A 27,216-nucleotide genomic window follows, 5' to 3' on the forward strand; every position below is an offset into this window, starting at 1 on the left:
TATTGCAACTAACCCTAGCTCGTCCTAGATGATCCTTATGCATCATTTATTACCCTCTTTTTCGTGCTGCTTGTTGAGTACGGTGGTTTGTACTCAGCCTTGCCCTATTTTCCCCTATATAGCTAGAAGTTGAGTCTGATGGAGCTGACTCTCAGGAGTGAGCTGGTCTGCCGTCGAAGTTTGCCTGTGGACTGGAGCTATATTCGCTGGAGCTAGTCTACCTTTCTTTCCGCTACATTTTCGTTAGAATAAGTGTTATTTTAAGTTGTTTCTAAGAACGATGGTTATGTAATCAATATTGTCTTTTTGTGTACCTGGCTGGTCCTGGACAAGGATTTTAATACACAATTAAGTTCAGAAATTCGTATGAGGAAGTTCTGTGCGTGACACAACCTGATCTTAAACAGTAAACATTCACTGTTGTAAGCAATTGTAGACTAGCAACCAAATCTGAAGGTAATTACACATTACTGAACATAAGAGAAAAACTTAAAATAATTTAAAACACGATTCAAATACAACAGCATTACTGAGAAACAACAACTAGAGGTAATATGACAGGTGTGAAAAGTGAAACTTAAAATGGTAGTCCGTAATTGGGATATAAGAGTGATTCCAGTTCATCAATCGGATTTGTCCCTGTGAACATCATCCAGAATCACAACAAGAGCTGCGACGAACACATAGTCGACTTGCGGGAACACGGTGATGCCAAATATGTCCTTCCCCAGCACCACACTTGCAGCAGTGTACTTACGGCTCATCTGCAGGCAAGACATGCATAACAAAATTAGAGTTTTCTGAACCTCCACAATGTGATCAGAGAGATATATAGTAGTTTTTTTATCATCTTTGAAAAGTATCTTAAAGTAAATTCTAGTACGAAATGTATTGCATCAAATTATGATACCTCGAACTACTTTTTTAAGAATGGTAAAAAAAAACTCGAAACAGAGAGGCGGTACTTCCAGGTACTTACTTGAGCGATCATAGTGTTTGAGTCGCCAAGGTAGAAGACAGAGGATCTGTCAAAGTAGCTACCCTTGATCCTGAAATCACAGACCTGCTCTGCAGTGTTCCCTGCCAAGAAGATATCCATCTCTGTCTTCATCAGCTGGATCATGGAAGACTTCTTCACGGAGAAGAGCAGGTCCCTCGGATTGGAGCTGTCCCCTCTGAATACTTCCCATCTGTGGTGCATGCTTAATACCTGAAAATCTGTTTTCGTTAGGCCATATTCAATTTGCTGAAATATTTGTTTTGTAACACAGTAAAACATATACTTCTTCTGGCCAAAAATATCTATTGTTTAAGATAAGATTTGATCAAATTTCTAAAACTCTGACCATCAATTATTTCTTAAATGCTTAGTATAATTATAACATAGATGATATATCTTAGATTCTTCTCGAAAAAAACTATCATAAACTTATTATGTTTTACAAATTTATTTTAACATAAACTTATTATGTATTGAATTTTTAGAAGTTCAACTGAATCTTGTCGTAGATGACAAATATATTTCAACAATGTCACATAGGAACCACAAGACCAGTTAATAAATCACTCTCTAATTTCACTCGAACTCTCTTAGTCTCTTTTAACAGTAAAAGTTGTGGCACAGATTAGGCAGAAAGAAAGCTTTCAAGCTCACCAATCTATCTCTTCTCAAGGAACTTGACCACCTTCGTATTCTAAAGAAAAATGAGTAATCTTCTGATCCAATCAATTTTCGCGAAACGTGTTGACCATGTGATTAGCACATAAACAAAAATTACTATGCCAGATCAAGACGAAATCACGCATGTGGGGGGTTAATTTTACCGGATTAATTTCTTGGATTCACCTACTGGATGATCCCGATGAACTCAACCCAAATCAATCAAGAAAGAAAAAAGAACAAATTAAACAAATCGTTTATTAATGACCTTCTCGTGCATGGAGAGGATGGGCTGGCCGGCGGCGTCGAGGAGGACGCGGCGGTGGCGGATGCTGAAGATGGTGCCCTTGACCTTGAGCACGACGGCGTCGTTGGCGTCGGTGACGGTGAAGTCGCCGTCGGTGAGGCTGAGCGACTTCTTGGTCACCGTCAGCGGCACCACGTACGGCACGCAGAACTGCGGGCCCACCACGGCGACCGGCGCGGACGGCGTGACCGCCGTGGGCGCCGGCGCCGGCGCCGGCATCGTCGGGTTCATCGGCTGGATCGCTCCGACAAGATAGAGAGAGAGAGAGTAATGATGGAGGCAGAAGAGAGGTGATCGATCGTGGCTAATGGCACTAGGGTGGGGAAAAACATCCGGAGTTATATAGTAAGTATATTGTAATTGCGCGTGATTAGGCATGCAAGTAGGGTGGATTCAGCAGTCTACTTAATTTATTTGTTTATTTATTTACTAGCTAAATGCAATTGTTTTGCAACAGGTTCTATTGTGAATAACAAAATTAAGTCTGGTTGGAAAAGTATTTTTAATTGGTTTAAACAAGATCACGTGTGTTATAATGTGTTTAAAAAAATACAAACAACAGTTATCTAAAAAAAATACCACGCATAGAAAAGATCATGTTGTGCTGATATATGGTCCACATAGTAGATAGAGTTTTTTTACCATACTTGAAGAAAGTATTCTAAGATACCACCTTTTTAGTATAAAAAATATAGTAACTTGAGGTATATTGTAACTTGAAGTACTAAAATTCTTAATAACTTGAGATACTTTTTAAGGATGATGAAAAAGCTCTAATGACGATGGTCACCACCATCACTACTGATGTCTTTTGTCGAAAACAAATATTTTTATAGTGCGAACACTCACGTCCGTTCACACTGTCTCGAGATATTACGTGAGTCGATATCAATAAAAGAATAACTACTCGTCGATGTGAGCATCTGTATTATATCTATAATTTTAACCTAGGTACTACGTAAATAAGTACCGCAAACAGCCTAACCAGCTCACCAACACATAATTTGCTGTTATTGATATTACAAATTGTTAACTATGTTCTAAAATATTATAAATATTTCTAAATCATTTAGCATAGAAGGAGATGTAAAAGATTTTTTTAGTTACTTCAGTGGTCAATTTTTTCATTCTGAACTGATTGGGTTTTCTTTATAACCATCTGATTGGCTCTAGAATAATCAAAATCATGAAAATCAAATGCTTATATTGTGGTATAAAATTTAAATTATATAAATACTTATATTTGGAACAGATAGAGCAGCTGCCTAGAACTTGACGATTAATTCAGTACCCTCTCCATCCCAAATTGATCATCATATAAGAGAAAAGAAAAAATCCTAAATTGATCATCATATAAGAGAAGAGATCCTACTATGCATTAATTATATTGTGAAAACCCATTTGATTCACACGCACATTAAATGCTTACATACAACTATCATATCAGCTTTGATGTGATTTGCAAATTCTAATTTTCCATGTATGCGTGTAGCTTGGAATGTGTGACTCTAGCTTTTTCAATGCTAATTAAATAGATTCTTAGTCTTTGTACCCAAGCCTTATATATGATGATCAATTTAGGATGGAGGGAGTAATATTTAGGTTTGGCCGTAGAAGAAAAACGACGATGTTGGATTCATGTTTGAAACGTGATTCCTATCTTAATTAATTAACCTCTCTCGGTCATTTCAGCACAAATCATGTTTTAATTGTGAGCGAGGTAATGTAACCAAAAAAATGTATGATCAAAAGTTTGTGTTTGAAAATCAACGTACGCCTCATATTAAAATTGAGGGGGAACGGTTTGTAAACAAAACTAGACGAGAAAAGGAGACTCCTGTGACCTAATCGATTCTCCTCCGTATCCAGTACGGTCCACCTCTCAAGTCTCAACCTCGCAGCATGTAAATCTTCACAAGTTTCTATTGGCTTAATTCATGTGGCTCCATGTATTTGACTAGTCCGGCGAGAAACTAAGACTGCGGTCGACACCCATGGCAAGATAATTACCTTATTTTCTGCACGTGTTTTCTAAACTGCTAAACGGTTTTTTTTTCAAAAATTTTCTATATATAGGAAAGTTGTTTAAAAAATATATTAATCTATTTTACATTTTTTTAATAATTAATAATTAATTAATCATATAGTATCTATTACTACGTTTTTCGCGCCGGACAACTGACCCCTAAGACGGTAGATTAAGACACCAAGACTAATCCACCTAGTTAGCAACATTCCCTTGATTGATAATTTGGCAGTGAGTGAGGGAGCTTTACCGATAATCAAGTGGGTGCCAAGCTGAACAGCTGAAAACTACGCGTTTACTCTGAAGACTAAAAATAAATATTAATCCAAAAAAGATGATAAGAAATTGGACCATTGAGCCATGGGATCCAAGTTGTAATAGTTTAGAGTGATTGATATAAGTTCTACACAAATTGTAATCGTATTGATAGTTATTAAGCTAAGAGTTACATGTCAAATCCAAATATATAGACATAGAAGCTAAGAGTTATATATAAAATTTAAATATATTTTTATACAATATACAATTGTATTATACCCATAGAAATATAATTTAAAAGTTCTATATTAAATATAATTATACTTTAATTATCTAGGTCCATAAACAACACGAGGTCATCTAGGTGTTATATTCAATAGTGTTTTTTTAAAAAACAGTACAAATAGAAATAATTATAACACACACACTTACCTAGAGCGTGTATGTTACATACCACTGAAAATACTGACCATAAATACAAGCACCCATGCTATAGGCCTAAAAGAAACTAAAACATTATTAAATGACATATTCAATAGTACACAACATACACATAGCTATAGCTATAAGGCTAGAGTAGTAGAGCAGGTGTGCTATAGGTTTTTAATCCCTTTTAGCATCTCCTCTAAAGACTTATGAACCTAAATAGTTTTAGTCCCTCATGTTTGGTATTTTAGGGGGCTAAAAGGGACTAAAATGGAGGGACTTATGAATTAGCCCGTCCAAACAAACAACCCCTAAATCTTGTGGACATGTTTCATCATGAGTAGTCTATTCAATTAAGGTATGTTCATTTCGCTAATCTTAAAAAATGGATAAGATTGCACTTGCAATTAAATTGAATTTCACAATTCTGAACTCCATCCGTTACAGAAATTTAAGTATTTTAACTTTCTAATTCAATAATACTTAGTTTTACCGCAGGAAAAAAAACGATGATGGTTGGATTCGTGTTTGAAAGTAATTTCTTGTTTTGACCATCATTTTTTAATCGTCAGTAAAATAATGTAAGACAAACTTAAAATCGTATTTCAAAGCATATTTTGGCAATCAAATACGGCTTTTATTAAAAGGAGGGGGAGCACCTTGTAAACAAAACTAGAGAAAGAAAAAATGACTCCAGTGACCCAGTCGCTTCTTTTCTGTCTCAAGCTGATCTTATCCAGCTCTCAAGTTTCTATGGGCTTCAAATGGCTACACATATTTGACTTAGTTGTGTGAGAAGCTAATAACGTAGACTAAATATTAACGTCGCCCTCGGCATGACGCTAACTTATTCACGTGAAAAAAGTAATAATAGATTAGTATATGATTCATTAATTATTAATTATAATAAAATAGATTAATATGATTTTTAAAATAAATTTTCTATAGAATTTTTTTAAAAAAACATATCATTTAACGGTTCGGGAAACGTGCGAAAAAAAAGAGAGAAATCTAGCACTCCCGCCGTAACGCGGCCAAGACGCCAAAATTAACTAAACCACCAACGCAGTAACATCAGAGGGAGCTTTCTCTATAATCAAGTGGGTGCCTAGTGCCAATGACTAGTCAAGAACGAACATGATTGATCAAAGAAGAAAAACCGCTGGTTTTAGCATGACAAGATATTCTAGGGGTGATGGTCAAATGGTTTGTAAAACGAGAAATAATTTATGAATAAAACTTTTATCTATGTGTTCTTAGCGATCTAAAGTATAACGGTGAAAAATAAATTATGGTGAAAAACCATAAAATCTACTTCAAATCTAAAATTTAAATTTTAAATTTTAACTTATACAAATAAACAAAAGTGAAAAGAACACATATATAAAGTTAGAGCCTCGTACATTAATGCATTTTACGTCAGCGAAAGAACCCCCACATCAGCAAAAACAAAGAAATAAATAAAATTACCCTACAAAGAACCGCCTTTTAATCTGAATCTTTATTAATTATACTAATTAAATAATACTAGATCATATGTAAATTTTGTTTTTATATAACCTTTGTGTTTATGCTTGGTTGATTTGGTGAAAAACAACAATTTTTTCTCCTCTCTCACGCTAAGTCAGCAAATTTGATTACGTTGACAACATACAGAAATGGCTACTAATGCCTGTTGTGCATGCCCTGATGAGATTTATTGGGTGATTACACGTCTATATATTATATATATATTGAGATATATATACATATATATATAATTTATATACATTTATCTATATTTATTAAAATTTATATAAATTTAGGTAAAGCTAAAAAATCTAACTATGTGAAACGGGGGAGGCAGAAAAGAAACATATTGTTTTAGCGAGCAGACAAGCTATGGAACGAAGATTGGGCCTATTAAGCTAGAGTGGGCTTTGAGTGCTTGTTGGGCCTCCACATTCAGGGTCGGAGGTATTGCTTATTTGGCCCACCAGCTTTGGCTGAGCCAATGTTTAGTCATTATATATTTTTATACTTCCACGACATAAAAGAAGGATTTTCTAAGGTACCCATCCATGATTTGTATGTTACTTTGGATCCAATGGATCTAATTTTCTCGTACTATATCGTATATCGGTATAGTAAGTATGTATATTAGAAATTTTATAGAGATAAAACTAGAGCGAAAATATATAACATTAGGATAAATTTATGTGTAATATATCATATTAAAATAGATGAATTAGTAAATATATATTACCGAAGTTTTAAATAAAATATTTAATACACTTACAAAAATACATATTTAGAATTAAATTTTTCTGCACTACTACCCTAAATACCCTTAATAGTAGAACCCTTACTAGCAGAAGTTAAAGTGCTAGACCATTTTCTGAACTTGTTCACCTGTACCATCTAGGTAGTTAAATACTTAAAATGTAGTCTAAATCATAGTTCTTATTAAAGTGCATCATTTAGGTCTCTTTTATCAAGTTGTTCACGATTTTTTATGTCACCATAGTTGATTATAAGAAAAAAAATTCATGACATGCTTCATCTTGTTATAATTGTTTTGTTATTTAATATAATATTTCTTTAAACTAAACTTTAAAAATTTTGGCTATCAGTCTAATATTAGATTAAGTAATATAATATCATATGATATCGATTTTTTAAAATATTTTTAATAAATAATTTTATTACTAAACCATGAAGGAAAATATTTTCATCATATCAACTTCTGGCCACACATCAACACTGCTTGGCTAGACAATGCTGTCACACAGAGTGTTTGACGTGGCAGGTTGCCTGTCACTGTCACTGGCATGGCAAGACAACACTGTCGTGCTAGTGTTGGTGGCGTGGCAAGGCTGTTAAGCCAACCAGATTGCGTGACAATATTATCTTGCCTTACCATACTGTTGGCGTGGTCAAAAGGTTCATATAGTAAAATATTTTTCTTCGAGGTACAGTAATGAAATTATTTATTAAAAATGTTTTTTAAAAAAAACTATGATAGCATTTATTAAGGCAAATATATGTATACTTTTTTAAAAAAAATATGAATTAAGCATTTGAGATGCTATCCGCGGTCAAAATTTTAAAATTTAGATTAATCTTATTGTAAACACCAAACATTTTGTTCATAATATGCTGGCCATTCCTTACCTCCACATAACTACACTAACAACATATCGATCCATGAAACACAGAAGCAGAACAACTTGTCTTGTCTACTTCATGGGGTACCCGTTATATATATTTGCTGTTGCTCGATGCGTCGCTCTAGATGTGGAATGGGCGGAATTGCCACGTCGCCGCATTAGCCACCACCAGCGTCGTGTTCATCGCTGGGACGATCAATTAGGGATTTGGGAGGGGCAGAGAGTAATTAAAGTGATGTGCCCAAATTTCATTAGCTCAATATTTTTCCGAACACATCAGGTAAGATCTTTGGGCTAACTTGCCACGTACCACCTCAGTTTTATTTTATAAAACTTTCTAACTTAGTTTATTAATTGATAAATATATATATATATATATATATTAGTATTTATATAAATCTAGATAAGATAAAAACAAAGCGATTAGAAAAAAATAGGGAGCAGATTAAAGTAGGCTATCAGAGGCTCTTCACATGCCATTTGGATAGATGCAAAGAGTGTGGGTTTTAGCGTTCCTACGTACCAGTAATTGATTGCTTATTTAGTGACAACCAAAAGTTAAACACCACACCATCCTTCGAATATTCCGGGTATTTGTTTATGCCCAACTTTTTTTAAGTTACTCTGACATCAAATATTTAATATTTAGATACTAATTAAAAGTTTTAAATATAGATTATTAATAAAATCCACCTCATACTTTAGACTATTTCGCGAGATAAATCTATTGAGTTTAATTAGTCCATAATTAACGAATATGATGCTATCGTAACTATTTACTAATTGTGACATAATTAAACTTAAAAAATTGTTTAATAAAATAGTATTTATTTATACAATTAGTTTTATAATCAATCTATATTTAATATTTTTAATTAACGTCTAAATACCCAACGTAAAAAAGATTTTAAAAAGTCCATTAGATCCAACACCATATTCATGGCTTGCTTTAGAGCATCCCCAACAGCTCATCCATCCCATCCTTCATACTAGAAATAGAGGATGAAGAGTAAAAGTTGAGCTCCAACAGATCATCTATCTCATCATCTATTTTTAGATGTCATCCATATTAGGGGAGAGAAACTAGAGGATGTTATATATAGATGATCTGCTAGAGTACAAAGGAATATGAAGGATAAAAGCGTTTTAGATAATCATTTAAATAAATATATGAATGTTCAAATTTAAATGAACCGGTGGGAGACTGAGAGGAGTCCGAAAATGACGAGAGAGCGCAGAGCTAGCGTCTGACAGATAGCCCAAACCGGCAAATCCGCCCCCCTCCCCCCACGTGGGCCAAACTCCTGGACGCCGCCGCCATTGCCGATTCCCCCACACCAATCCACACAACACTCCACCTCCGCCGCCTCTCCAGCGGACGGAAGCCAAGCGCGCTACGGCAGCAACGGCGAGCGCGGGGGGGATGGAGGGGCGGAAGGCGGCCGGGGCTGGGGCTGGGATGGTGGTGGTGGTGGCGGAGGAGGGGGCGGCGCCGCTGCTGGCGCCCGCGCCTGGGGTGGAGGAGGAGGAGGAGGGGAGGCGGCGCCGGGTGAGGGGAGGGGGAGGGGCGACGTCGGCGCAGACGCTGGGGAATGTGGTGGTGTCCATCGTGGGGACCGGGGTGCTCGGCCTCCCCTACGCGTTCCGCGCCGCCGGCTGGGTCGCCGGCTCGCTCGGCGTCGCCGCCGCCGGCTGCGCCACCCTCTACTGCATGCTCCTCCTCGTGAGTTGCCTCCCTACTTTTCTACTAGTACACGAGTTAATTACTCTTCTATTCATCTAAGAACAAAAAAATTACTCTTCTGTTTCTCTCTTTTCCTTTAACTGAATGAATGGTATTGCGATCACCGATCAATCCCTAGCTCTGAAACTATAGTTACTGCTGGGGTTTACCATCAGTATGAGCTCCTTTACGGTTCTACCAGTAGAGAGCGCTGTAAAGGAGCTCTTTTTTTATTATTATAGTTTAACATCGCAGATTTGGTTCCGTAATGATTCCAATTAAAAACAGAAGTATCTCCAGTTGATAGGGCAGAAGGTCATCTATAGAAATGGGAGGACCTCAAAACCAGCACAAACTTTGGAATAGTTTCAGTGATACAAGGAGCGCCATTCATCATGGTTCTTTTGTTAGCATATCCTATTGTAGGTATTAGTTGATTTTTGTTTATCATGTTGATCTAGTTCAACTGAGTTTCAGTAATTATTTTCCGTGTGACAGCAGTCTCTACAATGTTCTTTCAGTCTTTCTTTGAATTGCTAAGTAGAATTTTTCAATTTTGATTGTAACACCAATAAATTAAACAGGATCTGTAAATTGCATTGCCAAGTAGAAATTTGATTGTAACATCAGTAAATTTAAGAGGATCTGTAAATTATAAACGCTAGTTTCATAATTTTTTTGCCTGATTCATTTTCTTTCGGAAACTACATACGCTTTCTTTTTTTTCAATTGAAGGTTGACTGCAGAGATAAATTGGAAGAGGAAAAATCTGAAGAAGCCTGCCATGGTCATTATACATATGGTGATTTGGGTGAGAAGTGTTTTGGAACTATAGGTCGATGCTTGACAGAAATTCTCATCCTTGTTTCCCAAGCAGGGGGTTCTGTAGCTTACCTAATATTCATTGGCCAAAATCTTCATTCGGTCTTCAGCCATTTCATGTCACCAGCTGCCTTCATCTTTGCCATCCTCCTGCCTGTGCAGATAGCTCTATCATTCATTCGTTCACTATCTTCTCTATCCCCATTCAGCATATTTGCAGATGTGTGCAATGTTCTTGCTATGGCAATTGTTATCAAAGATGATCTTCAGCTTTTTGATCACCCATTTGCAAATAGAAGTGCTTTCAACGGACTATGGTCAATACCATTCACGTTTGGAGTTGCAGTCTTCTGCTTCGAAGGATTCAGTATGACTTTGGCACTCGAATCATCAATGGCAGAACGGAGAAAATTTCGCTGGGTACTTTCTCAAGCAGTTGTTGGTATCATAATTGTCTATGCATGTTTTGGAGTTTGTGGATACTTAGCCTATGGTGAGGCCACTAAAGATATCATAACACTTAACCTGCCCAATAGTTGGTCTTCTGCTGCCGTTAAGGTTAGTGCACTGGTCATAATTTAATTGATGTTGATCATTGGAGCATTCTGTTTCTTCTAAAGTGAAGGTCAACATGGGCTTTATGTGCTTTGAGGCTTCATTATTTTATACTCCCTCCGTATTTTAATATCTAACGTCATTGGCTTTTTGATACATGTTCGAGTTCGACCCATACTATTATTCAAAAACCTTATGTAATTATGATTTATTTTGTTATGATTGGAGTAATTGGCAAATGTATTTTTAATTATAACTTAACTTTTTACATATTTACTTAAATTTTTTGAATAAGACGAATAGTCAAACGCATGACAAAAAGTCAACGAAATCAGCTATTAAAATACGGAGAGAGTATTTAGAGATACGAGTGTAAGATAGTGAAGTGGACTTCTGTTTGGAAACTAAAATATTTGAGTCACCTTCATCAAACCACTTAAAAATAGCAATAACGATTTATTTATGTATGGAATAGACTCTGACAATTTCCAAAATCTTCTGACAGGTTGGTCTATGCATAGCACTGGTATTCACATTTCCGGTCATGATGCACCCAATCCATGAAATCGTCGAGGCAAGATTCCAATCAAGTGCATGTTTCCAGAAGCTTTCGCAGAAGGTTCGTAGCGCTGAATGGCTAGGTCTGCACTCAAGCCGCATCATCATGGTAACTGTCCTGTCTGTGGTGGCATCCTTCATACCCTCATTCGGGTCCTTCATCTCCTTTGTTGGGAGCACGGTTTGCGCGCTGCTGTCCTTTGTGCTGCCTGCGCTCTTCCATCTCAGCATTGTGGGTTCCTCAATGAGTCTGTGGCGACGCTGGCTTGACTATGGTTTCCTTCTCTTTGGCCTTGGTTTTGCTGGCTATGGGCTCGTTAGTGCTCTCTTCCTACATTGACTGATGGTCCCCCAGTAAATAACCACAATGCAGGATTCAACTCCAATACGAACACGTCCAGCTCTCAGGGTTCAGACGAGATGGCTCTTATATTCAGAGCTGAGTATTACCTGCCTTCGTAGTTCCCAGAGTGTTACAGTACACTAGTTGGTGTAACTTATATGTATCTTAGCAGTGTCACGCCACTGACACATGGGCAATAGATATTATGTTTAGAAATGCTATATGTTTTTAAAAAGAAGAAAAAGTAGGCAGAGTGCACATTTTTGTTTTCTGTTATCATCTTTTAATCTTTATGCTGTGGCAACAGTCTGTGTTGTTTCTTATTACTTCATAATACTCCCTCTTTTTCATACTATTAGTTACTTTAGATTCGTCCCAAGTTAAAACTATTCAAGTTTGATCAAGTTTATAGAAAAATGTACGAACATCCATGACACTAAATTAGTTTCATTAAACCCGTTATTAAATATATATTTTTACAGCATTTTTATTTTATATTACAAGTGTTGCTATATTTTTCTATAAACTTGGTTATGTTTAAAGAGATTTGATTTAGACAGATGTGATGCTGTCGAGGTTCCAGATGGGTCATGGGAGCTGCACTCTTGGAACCATTCTCTGCAACCAAATTGATCTTGTTCAGCAATTGGGGAAGATGGCCCAGCTGAGGAAACTGCGGATAGGAAACGTCAAGAGGATGCATTGTGAACCACACTGTTCTCATCTCTTGGTGCAATGCATTTTTCACCTGCATTTCAATCCTGGTGGTTTCATGCCCATCCCATCGTCGGTCTTGACCATTTTGACTTCCTCATTAAACTTTAACCACTAATCGTTTCTGAATAGTCAGACTAAAATGAACACCGTAAATATAGATTAAGCTGAGCTGAGGTATGCGCTTTTATGGTTGTAAAAAATATAGATTAACTGAGCTTAATATACTGGTCCTGTCCACCGTTTATTTTTCTCATGCTAATTAATATATGGAGGGGGTGGGTATGTTGAAGTGTTAATTGCGGAAGCTGGGACTAACAGATTCACGGTTCACAGCCTGTGTTGGAGTGACATTTTTCATAAATTGAACTTCTGTGGATTTTCATGTAACACAAGTTCCCAAATTTTGTCGGCCAATAAATTACTGAACCAGAGGAGAAGGATTGCCATTATATACTAAACAAAAAAAAACACATGGACTAAGGCCATTCTTCATGGTTTTTTCATTTGGCATTAATTAAATGTCACATCAGATCTTTTTTATGACATGATAAGCATTTAATTAGGAAAGAGAGAAGATAATCCTTTTATCCTAGTGAAAGGCTTATGGGCGTTGTTTCTGAAAGCTGAATGAAAGTCCATTGAGGGCAAACCTTTATTTCATTTATGATTTGTATGGCACATTTGATCACACTCTTATACAGAAATTTAATACTCTATCAAGTCTATGAAATTATGAAATGAAAAAGACCACTGAGAAATACTCTTTTATTTCAAAGAACAAACTGGAACACTGACGTGTTACACTTGGAAACTATGAAATTAAAAAAAAAACCATTAAGAATGACCTAATAGGTCTTACAGTTTTCCGAGAGGTGACTCAATGCACAGGGCTACCATCTGAATCTGGTTATGTGATCAATTTTTACCATCAAGTTTCTTAAGGCGATGAGTGTGCTTTCTTATTGAAATTAATTGTGGATTTTCGGTTTACGTTTACTCAGGATATCTAATGTAATTATGCCTCATTACTCTCTATATGCTACAGTGCTATTTGTTAGGAAATAGTTAACAAGCATAATTAACTTCAGAACTGCTTGTGGTTTGTTTGTTTTATGGAGTACGAAGCAATTTTGTTCTATTAATTTTTTTTTGTTTAGCTGTTATTACTTATCTCATAGCTGAGCTGTGTTGTTTATGGTTTCCATTGTATGTTCACTCAGTTCATATACTGGTACAGTGCACACGCATCTTTACCTTACGGTAGTAGATAGTTAGGTGTACTGAACAGTCAAACTGTAAACTTAATATGAACTTTCATGTAATCTAGATTATTGAGGAATTAATGTGAACTTTCATGTAATCATTACTTTCATTGACCTGTAAATTACTGAACTTTATGAGACCATAGACAAAATGCTGTTGAGTCGAATGCTCTGAGTTCCTGACTGATAACTTGGGCATGTATTATTGTTCAAATATACCATCTCCGTTTCACAATATAAGACTTTCTAACATTAACTAAACTTATAGATGCTAATAAATTTAGACATACATACAAACAATATATCTTAATCAATAGATGAATTTAGACCGTATAGCTAACATATCTTATATTATGAAACGGAGAGAAGTATACTTTACAGTGGAGTAGGGTTGCCCTTATACTAAAAAGTAAAAAACGAAAGGAAAGTGTGGATTCTGGTTGTCATGTTGCAGGGCCAAGAAGTGACTGTATCTAGAAGGCTAGATCTGAATCTGGTTAGGCCAATATGCCAAATGCAATCTGGTTAGGCTGTGGGAGAATGTTCTTTTTGGTACCTGGGACAGAATGGAACCACTAGTATTCTTCATTTCATTAGAGCAGTTCTCTTCTGAGATGTCAGCTATTGGGAGCAATGCTTTATGCCATCTAGCAAGTACCAATAACTTCTGCCTGATAGTATCAACTGAAATGCGATATTGCCATGCCAAATAAATTTTGGTGAGCTACCCAACAATTTTGAGTTGTAGGGATTCCACTTTATCCAATTCCTGATGATCTCAGAGGAATCATCAGCTCAGCAAAAAAATCAAATGGAGGGATGACTAAAATTGAAATGGATAAGCATGTACTGAAGGATCTGGTTCTATTCTCCGGTGGCAAAGGTAAGAAGAACATGCTTCCACCTTTGCAAGGTTGAAAATTTAATTCATCTTTAGATGCTCCAAAAGTCCTCTGAGTATCAGAGCATTATTTTGTTTGGCATAGGTCCATAAACCTTTATTTGCTGCACCAGTCATAGATAGAATATAATTATCGCTTTAGAATTGGAAATGCTTATCTGTGATAAGCAGAAAAATACCTATATAGTGATGTTTATTTTCTTGTAAGTTGGTGGTTGTTAAAAAATAGGATGAAATATTGCGACCCTGTAATCAGCATCAAATTAAGTCCTATCCACAGTCCAAAAGATTCTTCCAATACATACCATTCCTGAAAAAGCTACTTTTCCAAACCGTGGGGCAATAGCTCTCTGTATACCTGGGATTCTTGGGTGTGCACCATCAGCAAGCAAGCCTCCCTTGCACCACTGAAAAATACATGTTTTGATAGCTCGGAGTGATTTTTTGGATTCAGGAATTTTTTTTTCCTCGTCACATCAGATATTTGGACGTTAATTAGGAGTATTAAATATAGACCGATAACAAAACTAATTGCATAAATAAAAGCTATTTCATTAGATAAATTTTTAAGCCTAATTAATCCACGATTAGCAAATATTTACTGTAGTATCGTATTCGCTAATCATAAACTAATTAGGCTCAATAGATTCGTCTCGCGAAATAGTCCAGAATATGAAGTGAGTTTTATTAATAGTCTATATTTAATACTTATAATTAGTGTCCAAACATTCGATTTGATAGAGACTTAAAAAAAAGTCAGAGAAACAAACATGGTGTGAATCTATACATTATTTGAAAAAAGGCTTTGGAGTCTTGGCAAACTAGAGTTCTAGTTGTCCTCAACTTCCTAATCTTGTTGGTAAAATTTGACTCCAAGATTCCTCTCTGTCCTAATTTCACCTTTTGTGTCTGTATTTAATTTCTTGGACAGTGGTGATGGAGTTCATAGAGCTGGAACTCTTCTCCAGCCATGGCTTCTGCCATTGTTCCTGACATCTGGCAGTGGACCAGAGGCCTCCCCAGCCCCAAGCATTGGAGGGGAGAATCATACTCTCTTGAAATCTGCAATTCTCCATCCACAAACCAGTCTCTGAACCTTGTTGTCAGCTGGCACTCTGAAACCCAATCCTTCAGCCTTTCCTACTCAATCCGTGCTGAACTGCATGATCCAATCTCACTCTGGAGCTCCCATTGCTCCAAATCGAGGTCTGCTAATGGCGGCTCAGATGTTGCTGTCCACTTCTTGCACGATATCATCTGCGGGGTCATCAGGTACGGCCCTTGTTTCAGCAAGCCGCTCTTCAGGCTGCCAAATGTTCAGGCGTCTGAAGAAGATTCAGGCAAGATCTTCAGCCTGGCGGCCCTCACTCTGGGGCTCATGGTCTGCGTCTACGAAGCTCCGTCCACCGCCCGTCGAGAGCTCGTCGGCGCAGTCAGCGCGCAGCTGATGCACGCCGACATGCGGGGCGCCGCCGAGAAGCTGATGCTCGCCATGGGGCCAGGCATGGAGGAGCAGTGGATGCGGTCGCTGAATCTTGCGGCCACCAACTGGGTCATGGAGGCTCGCCGGTCAGGCGGCATGTCGCCGGTGCTGCCTTTCAGGGTCTTCTCCTACGCCGTCTTGGCGGCGAGCCGGCGCCTGTGGAAGGTGCGGCTGTACTGCCCGGTGGTGGCCATGGTCGTGGAGCGACCAGCTCATCGGACAAAGGATGAGAAGCTGCTCTTCTCACTGAACTACCAGCATCTTGAGGCGGCGATCCAGTTCGTCTACAGCGTCACCTTCAGGGAGGAATGGATCGACGTGAACGTCAATGTCGACAGCATAAGGTTCACTCTGCACAATCACATCGATCGTTGGACAATTAAATAAAACATTAAATATAGATAAAAAAACCAATTACACAGTTAGGTGAGAAATCGTGAGATAAATTTTCTAAACCTAATTAACCCATAATTAATTATGAGTGCTACAGATATCTATATGGGCTAATGACGGATTAATTAGGCTCAAAAGATTCGTCTCGTGTTTCGAGGCGAACTATGAAATTCGTTTCTTATTTGCGTAAAAAAAACTTCTTCCGATATCCGATCAAACATCTCATATAATATCTAAAAATTTTCTTTTTGCAAAGAGGGCTTAATTCACGGTTGATTCTTGGATGCCATACCAGCAATGTTCAAGAACCGGTGATTTTGTTTTTGCAGGTGTGAGCTTGTCCGTCTCGTGTCCGAGACGCTCATGGCGAAGCAGGGCTACGGCTCCGACGAGAAGCACTTCCCGTCGAGGATATCTCTGCAGCTGAGACCACTGGTGCAGACGGACGTCCTCTCTCTGACGCTGCGCCGGTCGACGGAGGACAGCCCTGTCCGGGAGGCCGACATGGAGAGCGGCCTCGACGGCGCAGCGCCGGCGACCACCGGCATCGCCATGTCGGCACACAGGACAGCGACGAGGACACTCGGGCCATGGAATTCCGAGCACTCGGTGCACGGCGACACGGCGTCGCTGAACTGGTCCCTGCACGGCGGCGGCGCCGAGGGCAGGGAGCGGGAGGCGTTCTCCGGCGAGCCGCCCAAGCTGGAGCTGCTCCAGCCACGGTCGTGGTTCAGGAACCGGTGCACCAACCCAGGCAGGCCGCCGGCGACGGCGAGGGGTGGTGGTGTGATGTTCGCCGGTGATGAACACGGAGAGGGCGCGTGCTGGAGGATGGGCGCGGCGACCGCCGGCAAGACGGTGGAGTGGGAGATCAAGGGGAGTGTGTGGGTGACGTACTGTCCCAGCAAGAGGAGGGCTGTGCATGCTGAGACCAGGAGGCTGGAGTTCAGAGAGGTGATGCGTCTCGCCGTCAGAGAGTAGAAGAGTAGATGAACGCCTCCGGTTCTCCGGTTTCACGTTATAAAACTTTCTGGATTTAGCTAGATTTGTTTGTATGCTAATAAATCTAGACACATATAAAAAATATTAATATATGGATGAATTTAGACAGATCCAGAAAATCTTATAATACGGAATGGATGGAGTAACAATTTGCCATCATTTGTTGCATGTTTCAACTTTTTTAGAAGGAAATAATTAGTGGTTAATACTTCAGTAAAGTCTGTGAGGATTTCTGCATAAGTTCTCCTATGTGATACATAGTTTCTAATTGTTTCGGTCACTCTTATGTACTGTTGCAAACATATGGAAAAAAAAAGAGATTTGCACCCTCGTCTTATCATTTATGCTTATCCTTAGAAATCAAAATATAAATTTTTAACATAGTCTATTTTAAGTTCTTTTCATCATAGTTTATTTTGCAACATTTGTTATAGTTTATTTTGCAACATTTGTTTTTAGATCGTAAAAATAAATATATAAAAATTTTATTCATAAATCTTTTTTGTCTGTTGATATGGCGTTTTACTTTATCTCTCGAAAAGCCAAACAATGACTCCCTTGCCATTTTGAGGCCACATTCGTTCATCGGGGTGGGTAAGTTAACTTGGAACATACCATGTTACTTTACTTGAAATGTACCATGTTACTTGAGTATATTATCTTAAAGTATTATACACGATACATGTGAGATACCATGTGATCTGGATATGGTACTATGTCTGATACATTTAAATTATTATGTTATCCGAGAATTAACATGTGAAAATAACTTACACAGAGTCAGCGAGAAAAAACAAGGAAAAAACCGTGTGCCCGCCCATATTGACCACGGTACACCGACCTTGGTTTTTTTTCCCCTCGGTTTGGACCGGAGAGACAGAGCAACGGTGGGCACAATTCCCTCCAAAGCTTTGCGCGGCCGCCGCGACCTACGACCGCCACCAACCCTCCTCGTTTCTCTCCCCCTCACTGCGAAGCTAGGGTTTGGGGGGCCTCACTGCGCTCGGGTCGTCCTGCGCCGGGCCGTCCTCTGCCCGTCGCCCTCCTCTGGCCTTGACTGCGCGTCGCTCTCCTCCGGCCGGCCGTCCTCTGCTGCGCCCTCATCCGCCGCTCGGCATCCTCCGCCACCCCCTCGTCCGGCCGTCGCCCTCCTCCGCCCGTCGATCTCCGTCTATCCCGCCAGGTCGCTGTTCAGCTCCTGCCTCACATCCAGCCTTCTTCCTCTCTTCCGGTTAGTGCAAAGGTGAACAAGTTTCTTCCCCTTCCTCTTTTCCCCTCAATTTTTTTCTCCTCTTGATTTCCCCTCATGTGAGCAATCAGCGGGTTGTTGGGGAATTTTAGGATGCTAGCCATCTCTGTTATATTGCGGTAGCTCGAGGCACTCTTGTTCTGGCTGTTTGATTCGTGCGTGCCATGTGTGATCGGTTGAACCCTCGGTTGTGGGGAATTTTAGGGGATGCCAATTGCTTACTCTACTATATGTCTTGCTTGATTCAGGGTACTAGGGGATTGATTGGACTGCCGGTTCTACTACTTGGCTGTTGATTCCTACATAGTTATAGAGCTAGTGGTGCTCTTTACGGCTTCGGCTGTTCCGCGATGGCAGATGGAGATTCGTCTGACTTCACCTTCTGCAAGGTTCTATCACTTGCCTCCTAGTGCTTCGCTGTTCAGTTACTTGCTATTGCTTCTTTTCTTGCTATGGGATGCTCATATTCAATCTATCATTTCTTACACAGTCATTTGTTTCTGTCAATTGAGGAATAATCACTGGCCTTTTATGTAACATCTCGGTTGCAGAGATTTTTTACCTGTTCAAACTTTGACAAAAAAATCTAGTAGAGGCAATATGTTAGGGATTTAGAGCGTTAACATTACCTTCATTCTGGGCATTAGCATCACGAAAGCAGGTCGTATCTAAGTAACATGGGGTGGTTCAAAGAAGTGAAAGAAAATAAAGATCAGGAAAAAGGAAACAGGTATGTAGCTAAGCAGACAGAATGGAAGAGGAAAGATAGATCCATTTTCGCAATTTGGAAATCTAATATGTTATGCCTTTAATTGCTGCTTACCAAGAAATCCATTTTTGTTGTTGATATACATAAGACCTAGTATTTCCTGTTTCATAAAAATCTTAGCTATGTGAATGGAGTGGGCCTGGGCTTACTAGGCAAGTATAGGGTACCCAGTTGTATATATAGCTCCATTTTTATGCATTATGTGCTACCATTTTTCCTGCTTTTCTTCATGATACTTACATTTTAAATCTGGAAATCATGAGTATAAGAGAAATGTGTATGGATTGTTTGCCATTTTAATCTACTGGATGCATTTTCTTTTTCATGACTACTTACTGTCCAAGTGATCTAAGTTTTAAAACTTCTGTGGTGATTATAACAATTGAAACAAGTCTCCAATGACTTGATTGTAACTTGGTGATGTTATTCTACTTTTATTTTTGTTTAGATGTAACAACTTCTACATTCCATTTTGTTTTCTAGGTTGATTTTGCAGGAGGTGATGGTCCATTGGAGTCCCCTAAAGCTATCCCCATGGCAAGTACACCTAGTGGTGATGGTTCAGATAACTTAAAGACTAAGACCCAGGACAACATGCAGACAAACATTTCAATCAAAGATGATAGATCTAATTCTGTAACTAGTAGCATCAATCGTGTATCACTTGAAGACTCTAATGGAGAAGAATCAGTTATTGGTGGAGAGAATGCACAGTCCAATTTATCATCTCAACCGAAACCTTCAAAGAAACCATCCGTGCGTGCAAAAGTTCCTTTTGAGAAGGGATATAGCCAAATGGATTGGCTAAAGCTGACCCGTACCCATCCTGATCTTGCAGGTAAATTCTAAAAGACATTTTCAATGACTGGATGGCTTGATGCTATTGCATCGTTTTAATACTAGTACATTTGAAAACTGTCTTAGTTAATGTACTATTACTGTATGGGACACTAAAATCATGATAACTCAGGCTACGAGGCCCATATATTTTGTGCCAGCAGGTTATATCTGGATATGGCTGTAGTTACCATAGGAAAAACATAAGCTTAAAAGCAGCCAAAGTTTTTGGTTTCATTGCTAGAAGGTCAAATAAAATAGTTCGTAAACTATACATCATGCTAAACTAAAAAAAGTCCCGATTCCTGAAAAACTGCATTTTCTATTAGAGCAGCTTGCTTTTTTTTTTTTTCATGTGGCATTGTCAAACTGAGAAGTTTAGATAATGGAGCTTCGTTTCTCATGGACCTAAGAATTGCTACAAACTTCTAAGAGAAATTCTCGTTTAATTATTTGTGGTGTAAACAAAAACATCATGTATTTTGCACACATATAACTTAGCATACTGATTTATCTTCCAATATTATTAGGGTATGTACATTATTTAAGATATAGGATTCCTGCTTGCCACACCCTTTGTTCTTTAGCCACTGGACTGCGTTTTGTATTTGGTAGTTGGGACAGAAAGGTGAGAAAGGGAATTGCAAGTGAGGGGATGGACAATTTTGGGATTTAGGTTAAGAGTGTGTGAACAATGGCAACATCTGAAGAAGTTTGTGACTCCAGTGGCATTAAACGAAATATGCTAAAAGAAGTGCTGAGAACCAATGGCGTAGTCTGAACTTTTCCTACTTCAAAAGAATCAAAACATTGGTTATGAACAGATGTCAAAATCGTAAAATGTGAGTGCAAGTTTATGATGAGGGAATCACCCATGACCTGCCAGATTGAATACATAGCTGCGAAATATGTTGTCATGGCTTGAGCCTGTCTTTATCAATTGTTATTTGTGAACCTACTCTGTTGCTAATATTTAAATTTACTCATTTTATATGCTTATTATTTGTTTCTGAATTGATGTTGATGGTGAAATGATATTGATTTCCTTTTATTTTGTGTGGCTCTTTTATAGGGCTTAAGGGACAATCAAACCGAAGGTTAATTTCTCTGGAAGAAGTTAAACAGCATAAAACAGGAGATAGTATCTGGACTGTTTTGAAAGGTCGTGTGTACAACATTGCTCCATACATGAAATTTCATCCAGGAGGTAACCATAAGTTTTAACCTAATGTGGAATACTTGTTTCGGTTCTTTTTATAACTCTTCTTCAAATTTTCTGCAGACTTCGGAGTGTTATATCCTTCTATTTTGCCTATAACCAGTATTTTTACGGACATTTGCAGGAGTTGATATGCTTATGAAGGCTGCTGGAAAAGACTCCACTGCATTGTTCAGTATCCTTCTATTATAATTGTCCATGCTTACTTTTAAAATTTCCTCCTGCCTAATTACAATTGAGTTTTCCAGCATGCATGTCCAGCAGCAACTTTCCAGGAATCATAATATTGACATGCATGTTAGCGTGCTAGCAAAACTCTTGCATACTATGTCTATTATATTGGACAGACTGTTCTTTGCTCATGGCGACTGTTTAACTTATGTGCTCCACGTGGATGTTTAGCTGTCATACCTGCAGGGAAATTCTGTTCATGAATATATAATTCTTGATATGGTTCCTTTACTCTCGTATAGACAAATACCATGCATGGGTAAATTTCGAGTTCCTCCTGGAGAAGTGCCTTGTTGGATTCCTCGATCCCAATGAGTAAATATGCCAGAGCCTGAGGCCAGCACTCCATTTCGATCCCTGATGCGTATGCATTGCAAACGGATAACTTGGTGGATGTAAACAAGTGTTTGTTGCATTACTATGGAGACAGATGCTGCTTAACATTTTAGAAGAAAGAAGAGTTAGAAACATGATCACCATTCTTGTGTACAAATTTCTTCACCATTGATTGCTGGAGAAAACAAAGAACATTTCCATCCATACGAAGCAAGTGATAATAATGCTAGTATGTCAAGAAGATGCATATATTCGATGATACTGTGTATTAAGCTGAACGCTGAACCCACCGCCGTTCAATCTCTCAACAGCATCGTCGTGATCAATGATACTACTCCGTCCTAAGTCCTAAAAAGAAGATTTCTCACTTTAAAAAGAAATCAAGATTTCTTAAGATACGATGTTTGATCATTTGTCTTATTTAAAAATTTATTAAAAAATTAAAAAATAGTCACACGTAAAGTATTATTCATATTTAATTATATAATAACAATAAAAATATTAATTATAAAATTTTTTAAATAAGATGATGTCAAAAATTCTATCAAAAACTAAAAAAATTGTTTATTTTGAAACGGAGGCAGAAGACAATCTAACCTTGCAGACTGAAGACTTCATGTACATGCATCTTCCATTCTCACTTTCCATTTCTTGTGACAGTTGAGTGTTCCATCATCATCAACATGACCAAACTGTACGACAGGAGTATCAAATTTAGCTTTTGTTTGTCTGATTGCTCCAGCTTTCAAGCAGGGCCACTCAGTACCAGATGCTCAAAACCAGCCAGCCGGCTCCATCAGATTCTGATCTTGACTTGCTAGATGAACACTGTCCGTCCATTCCTGCCTTTATCCCTTTTCAGAGTTCCATTTCACTTGGCAAGAACAAAAGATTAGATACGGTCCACGTTTTGGAGCCGTACGCTGTTGCTAAGGCATCCAAGATGGATTTACCTTTTTGCACTTTAATCAATTACTGCATGCTTGCAAGGGGCACTTTTAGAGGCATACAACGGGCCTGTGTGGGGGAACTTTTTTCGGCTACAGCTTTTCTTAAAAGCTGTTTCAGCTATAGGCTGTCCCAAACGGTCTACAGTTACTAATTATGAAAAATGAACTAAGAATCCAAAAGTTGGAGAAGCTGAGTTTAGGAGCTTTTCCAGATTGTCAGAAACTGGCTACCAAGCAGCTGCTTTTTAAAATCTAAAGTTCCCTCGAACACGTCCAACATCCCTATCAAAAAATGAAGCATAGCATGCAATGGAATCGATTAACTATCAACTTTATGTGGTACCGTGATGCTCCCTACTAGTACAAATGGTACACTACGGGCATCTCCATACTCCAATTCATCATGGTGTCGATGCTTTGGATTGGACGCTTTCAAGCTTAGCTTGGATGGAATATTGGCTGAGAAAGACTTTTTTTTTTCAGTAGTATGCGATCTAACTATTGAGATATTTTTTCAACAACGCACAAAAGATTTGCACGTCAATATATAATAGCAAGATATTCATAGTCACTTGTTAAGTTCATATCTGCACAGTTTCTCTATTAAAACAAGATTTTTGGCTAAAGATAAATCAAACAAGAAACAAGTAGAAGTAACTACCATTTGATTAACCTAGCGCATAATAAGGATAGGGCCCACCCCCTTCACCACCCACCACCCAATGCGCTGTTGATAATTTAAGCTGGTTTCTGGGCATCATGTCCGTGATCCAGGCAAATTCTTTGTTCTTTCCAAATTTGCACCAACCATAGCAAACATGGATGTTGTTGTTTAGAGGGGGCTAAACTTTTTAACGTTACGTTACATCGGATGTTTGGACATTAATTTGAAGTATTAAACATAGACTAATCAAAAAACTAATTTCATAAATGAGAGCTAATCTGCGAGACGAATTTTTTGAGCCTAATTAATCAATAATTAGCAAATGTTTACTGTAGCATCATATAGGTTAATCATGGATTAATTAGGCTCATTAGGTTCGTCTCGCAAATTAGTCCAAGATTATACATGAGTTTTATTTATAGACTACGTTTACTATTTATAATAAGTATCAAAACATCCGATGTGACTAGTAGCTAAAGTTTAGCCCCTAGAAACAAACACCCCCCTAGTTGTCTTCGATGTGACTAGTAGCTAAAGTTTAGTCCCTATAAACAAACACCCCTTAATTGTTTGACTTTCACCACTGTCGTCTTCCACCGTTTCCTCTTGGAGAAGTTTTCCGCTCGCGACGTTGCAGCCCTGACGAAGAGGCAAGAGTGTCCATAGGGGTGATTGTTTAGTATTTCTAAGGAAAAAGCCCAACAATATATCTACGAACAAAGAATAATTTATAAATAAAATTTTTATATACGTATTCTTAGCGATCTAAAAGCTATGGCTGAAAAATAAACTTTATTGAAAAACCTTCAAAATTAACTTTAAATTTAAAGTTAAAATTTTAAATTTTAATTTACCAGCATAAGCAGGAGCGAAAAGATACGGTATATTAGTCAAACCATGCACCGGCGGTAGCACGATGTGAGGGATGGATTGTTCTGAAGTGGCCAACTCGTTTTGTAAGGCGTTGATTTCTGTGCAAGATCAGCAGGGATTGATGTAGTACACGAAGATGCCAGCTGCAAGAGAATACGACGTAGATGTGGGGTTTTATTCTTAGGTTGGAGAGTGTTATACACAAAAAGAAAGAAGAGCTAACCAAATCCAACTCAACCCTAGCTACAGATATATAGCTCAATAAAATTCGTTTTCCTACATTTATGAATGGGTGGCATAACCTATGGTAGTGTTTTTTTACTTTATGTGTAGTTTGTGTTTAATAATCACAATTTAACCACAAAAGAAAAGGTCAGTAAAACCATAGGGACGGCGAAAGTAAATAAACTACACTATTTTCTAATTTAAAGTCACTGCCTACATATAAATGGCAATATTTAAGTTCCTTCTTTTTTTTCCATGTGACATCTGAGTACTTAAGATGTGTTTCTTCTTCCTGGTGATAAACGCAGGTGAAGGACAAAAGTTACCATGAATCATCTTGATTGATCTCAACTGAAAACAATTCTAAAATACATATAGGTTCCTCTTATCCAAATTCATGTGTACACACACAAAGAGAAAGAGGAAGTAATAGGTGCTCTTCACCAAAGATATATATGTCTGCAGTGAAGGTAAAACATACAGCCATTCAATCAAAGTTGGCTGAAATGCGAAAAATAATTCTAAAACACATGCAGCAACTCAACCATGAGAAGCATTATCTTTTTTAAACAAGCTAACCTTTGTTGGTGTTATGATAATTAGGATAGAAAATTATTTACATAATTCAACAAAGGTGGAGAAAAACCGAAAAAGACAACGTGAAAGACCGTCTATGACATAAAGCAAAAATCTTACAATATCCTTAGCACCACATATGCACCACAGTATCCAATGAGGTATGCAAAGTATGAAATATGTAACGAGCAAAGGTTACAAATTATATCAAGAAAAATAAATCATAATGATACAGCCTGTAACATGAGAAAGAATAGGCATTTACATAACTTGCAGTTGGCTTGGCTTAAAAAAATGACTGTGTACCTATCTTCTACGTCCAGTACAAATTATGTGTGGATTGCACCAAGGAGTATTGTCTGCAAGATCAGCAGGAATTGATGTAGTATATGGAGATGCCAGCTGCACGAGAATAGATGTGGGGTTTTATTCTTATGTTGGAGAGTGTTATACACAAAAGAAAGAGGAGCTAACCAAACCCAACTCAAAGCCTAGCTACGTCTATGGATCTGTTTGGGGAGCTTCTTCCAACTGCAACTTTTAAGAAAAGCTGCTTCTGTCAGAAGCTGCCCCAAACGGTCCACAACTTCTGAGAATCTGTAGTTACAAATTCGAGAAAATGAACTAAGAATCCAGAAGCTGAAGAAGTTGGGTTTAGGAGTTTTTCTAGATTTTTAAAAGCTGGCTACCAAACAACTGCTTCTTAAAATCTAAAACCCTCCCAAACAGGCACATATGTCCGGGTAAGCATGAATGCTAGCCAAGAATAATATTAGCAAGGATGACAATGTTGCCCGGGGCTCACTGGCCCATATGTACCCGCTGGTACCTGATCCCCAGAATACGTAGAAGGTTACTGTGTGGCGCTTTTAAGAAGATTAACTTTTGAGCTACTTAGGTCATTCTCAATGTAAGTTTTATGGACATGATTATCTAGAATGACATGTCATCTAAAAATATTTGAAACTAGGATAAAACACCCCTCTCTCATCATAGTTTCATCTATTGTTATTTTCTCGGTTATATGCAAGACACAAGTTGTCTAGGTAACTATGCATACAGAGTTTTATCACTATGAAACTCATTTCATCTTTCTCTTCGTTAATACGTTACCACATCATCAAAAATATTTACCTGACACCTTATTTATTGCCCATAAAACTCCCACTGAGACTGACCTTTCTTTTGAGCTACTTATATTCTCTTTTTAAGCTTATGAATATTATGCAAGCTAATCTTTTCGTTCTTCTTATACTTATAAGTCAAAATTTAAATTTTTAACTTTAAATTTGAGTTAATTTTGGAGTTTTTTCATCGAAGTTTAGCTAAGAATACGAATATAAAAGTATTATTCACAAATAATTTTTCGTTTATAAAACCGTTTGACTTTTTTATAAAAAAACTAAATAATGACCCATATATGTACCTGCCTCATTTTCTTGAAATTTGACAAGACGTGGTTCCCTATTTGACTCCGAGGAGCCTTTGGCCATGACCTACGTGCTAAAGACAGAAACCTAACTTCCATCAAGCATATATATAGTCCCTCCATTTTTCTTAGACAATAATATTAATATATCCTTGCATTGCAATAGTCTCCTAGAAATTATGTCCATACAGAAAAGAAACGATTTTTAAATAAGCCATTTGATATTTTTTTTGGTTTTTCTAGAAACGATGGTTTTTACGTGACATAGGGTGG

General features: G+C 38.0%; 4 protein-coding genes across 7 annotated transcripts; 3 read left to right on the forward strand and 1 right to left on the reverse strand.

Annotated features, from left to right (window-relative positions):
- Positions 1-369: 369 nt before the first annotated feature.
- On the reverse strand, positions 370-2,274 carry LOC102707509 (protein LURP-one-related 10-like). Its single transcript, XM_006658352.3, has 3 exons — positions 1,929-2,274; positions 980-1,210; positions 370-764 (listed from the first exon to the last, which is right to left on the reverse strand). Exons 1-3 carry the CDS (start codon positions 2,196-2,198, stop codon positions 624-626), a joined length of 642 nt encoding a protein of 213 aa, XP_006658415.2. The 5' UTR covers positions 2,199-2,274; the 3' UTR covers positions 370-623.
- Positions 2,275-9,131: 6,857 nt separating this feature from the next.
- LOC102720340 (amino acid transporter ANT1-like) lies at positions 9,132-12,998 on the forward strand. Of its 4 annotated transcripts, none has more exons than XM_006657512.3 (4): positions 9,132-9,549; positions 10,285-10,929; positions 11,432-11,593; positions 12,384-12,998. In XM_006657512.3, exons 1-4 carry the CDS (start codon positions 9,250-9,252, stop codon positions 12,657-12,659), a joined length of 1,383 nt encoding a protein of 460 aa, XP_006657575.3. In that variant the 5' UTR covers positions 9,132-9,249; the 3' UTR covers positions 12,660-12,998. The 4 variants fall into 4 exon arrangements, with proteins under 4 accessions (XP_006657575.3, XP_040382401.1, XP_040382403.1 ...); XM_040526467.1 differs by having other exon boundaries at positions 12,411-12,998; XM_040526469.1 differs by having other exon boundaries at positions 12,388-12,469.
- A 2,581-nt stretch (positions 12,999-15,579) lies between these two features.
- On the forward strand, positions 15,580-17,905 carry LOC102720614. Its single transcript, XM_006657513.3, has 2 exons — positions 15,580-16,534; positions 16,913-17,905. The coding sequence occupies exons 1-2, from the start codon at positions 15,678-15,680 to the stop codon at positions 17,562-17,564; spliced, it is 1,509 nt and encodes a 502-aa protein (XP_006657576.2). The 5' UTR covers positions 15,580-15,677; the 3' UTR covers positions 17,565-17,905.
- A 559-nt stretch (positions 17,906-18,464) lies between these two features.
- Positions 18,465-22,458, forward strand: LOC102720889 (cytochrome b5 domain-containing protein RLF). Its single transcript, XM_006657514.3, has 6 exons — positions 18,465-18,828; positions 19,083-19,223; positions 20,087-20,441; positions 21,513-21,647; positions 21,784-21,834; positions 22,133-22,458. The coding sequence occupies exons 2-6, from the start codon at positions 19,185-19,187 to the stop codon at positions 22,207-22,209; spliced, it is 657 nt and encodes a 218-aa protein (XP_006657577.1). The 5' UTR covers positions 18,465-18,828; positions 19,083-19,184; the 3' UTR covers positions 22,210-22,458.
- The last annotated feature ends 4,758 nt before the right edge of the window (positions 22,459-27,216 follow it).

This window comes from Oryza brachyantha, chromosome 7 (genome assembly GCF_000231095.2).
Source record: "Oryza brachyantha chromosome 7, ObraRS2, whole genome shotgun sequence".
Lineage (NCBI taxonomy): Eukaryota > Viridiplantae > Streptophyta > Magnoliopsida > Poales > Poaceae > Oryza > Oryza brachyantha.

Excerpts from the sequence above, each read along its gene's own strand:
- LOC102707509 (XM_006658352.3), bottom strand. The coding sequence starts at position 2,198 with ATGAACCCGACGATGCCGGCGCCGGCGCCGGCGCCCACGGCGGTCACG. Across the intron at positions 1,211-1,928 it reads TCCTCTCCATGCACGAGAAG|GTATTAAGCATGCACCACAG; the intron begins GTCATTAATAAA and ends ACAGATTTTCAG. Across the intron at positions 765-979 it reads CAAACACTATGATCGCTCAA|ATGAGCCGTAAGTACACTGC; the intron begins GTAAGTACCTGG and ends TCTTGCCTGCAG.
- LOC102720340 (XM_006657512.3), top strand. The coding sequence starts at position 9,250 with ATGGAGGGGCGGAAGGCGGCCGGGGCTGGGGCTGGGATGGTGGTGGTG. Across the intron at positions 10,930-11,431 it reads GGTCTTCTGCTGCCGTTAAG|GTTGGTCTATGCATAGCACT; the intron begins GTTAGTGCACTG and ends ATCTTCTGACAG. Across the intron at positions 11,594-12,383 it reads ACTCAAGCCGCATCATCATG|ACAGATGTGATGCTGTCGAG; the intron begins GTAACTGTCCTG and ends GATTTGATTTAG.
- LOC102720614 (XM_006657513.3), top strand. The coding sequence starts at position 15,678 with ATGGCTTCTGCCATTGTTCCTGACATCTGGCAGTGGACCAGAGGCCTC. Across the intron at positions 16,535-16,912 it reads GTCAATGTCGACAGCATAAG|GTGTGAGCTTGTCCGTCTCG; the intron begins GTTCACTCTGCA and ends TTGTTTTTGCAG.
- LOC102720889 (XM_006657514.3), top strand. The coding sequence starts at position 19,185 with ATGGCAGATGGAGATTCGTCTGACTTCACCTTCTGCAAG. Across the intron at positions 19,224-20,086 it reads CTGACTTCACCTTCTGCAAG|GTTGATTTTGCAGGAGGTGA; the intron begins GTTCTATCACTT and ends TTTGTTTTCTAG. Across the intron at positions 21,835-22,132 it reads AGACTCCACTGCATTGTTCA|ACAAATACCATGCATGGGTA; the intron begins GTATCCTTCTAT and ends ACTCTCGTATAG.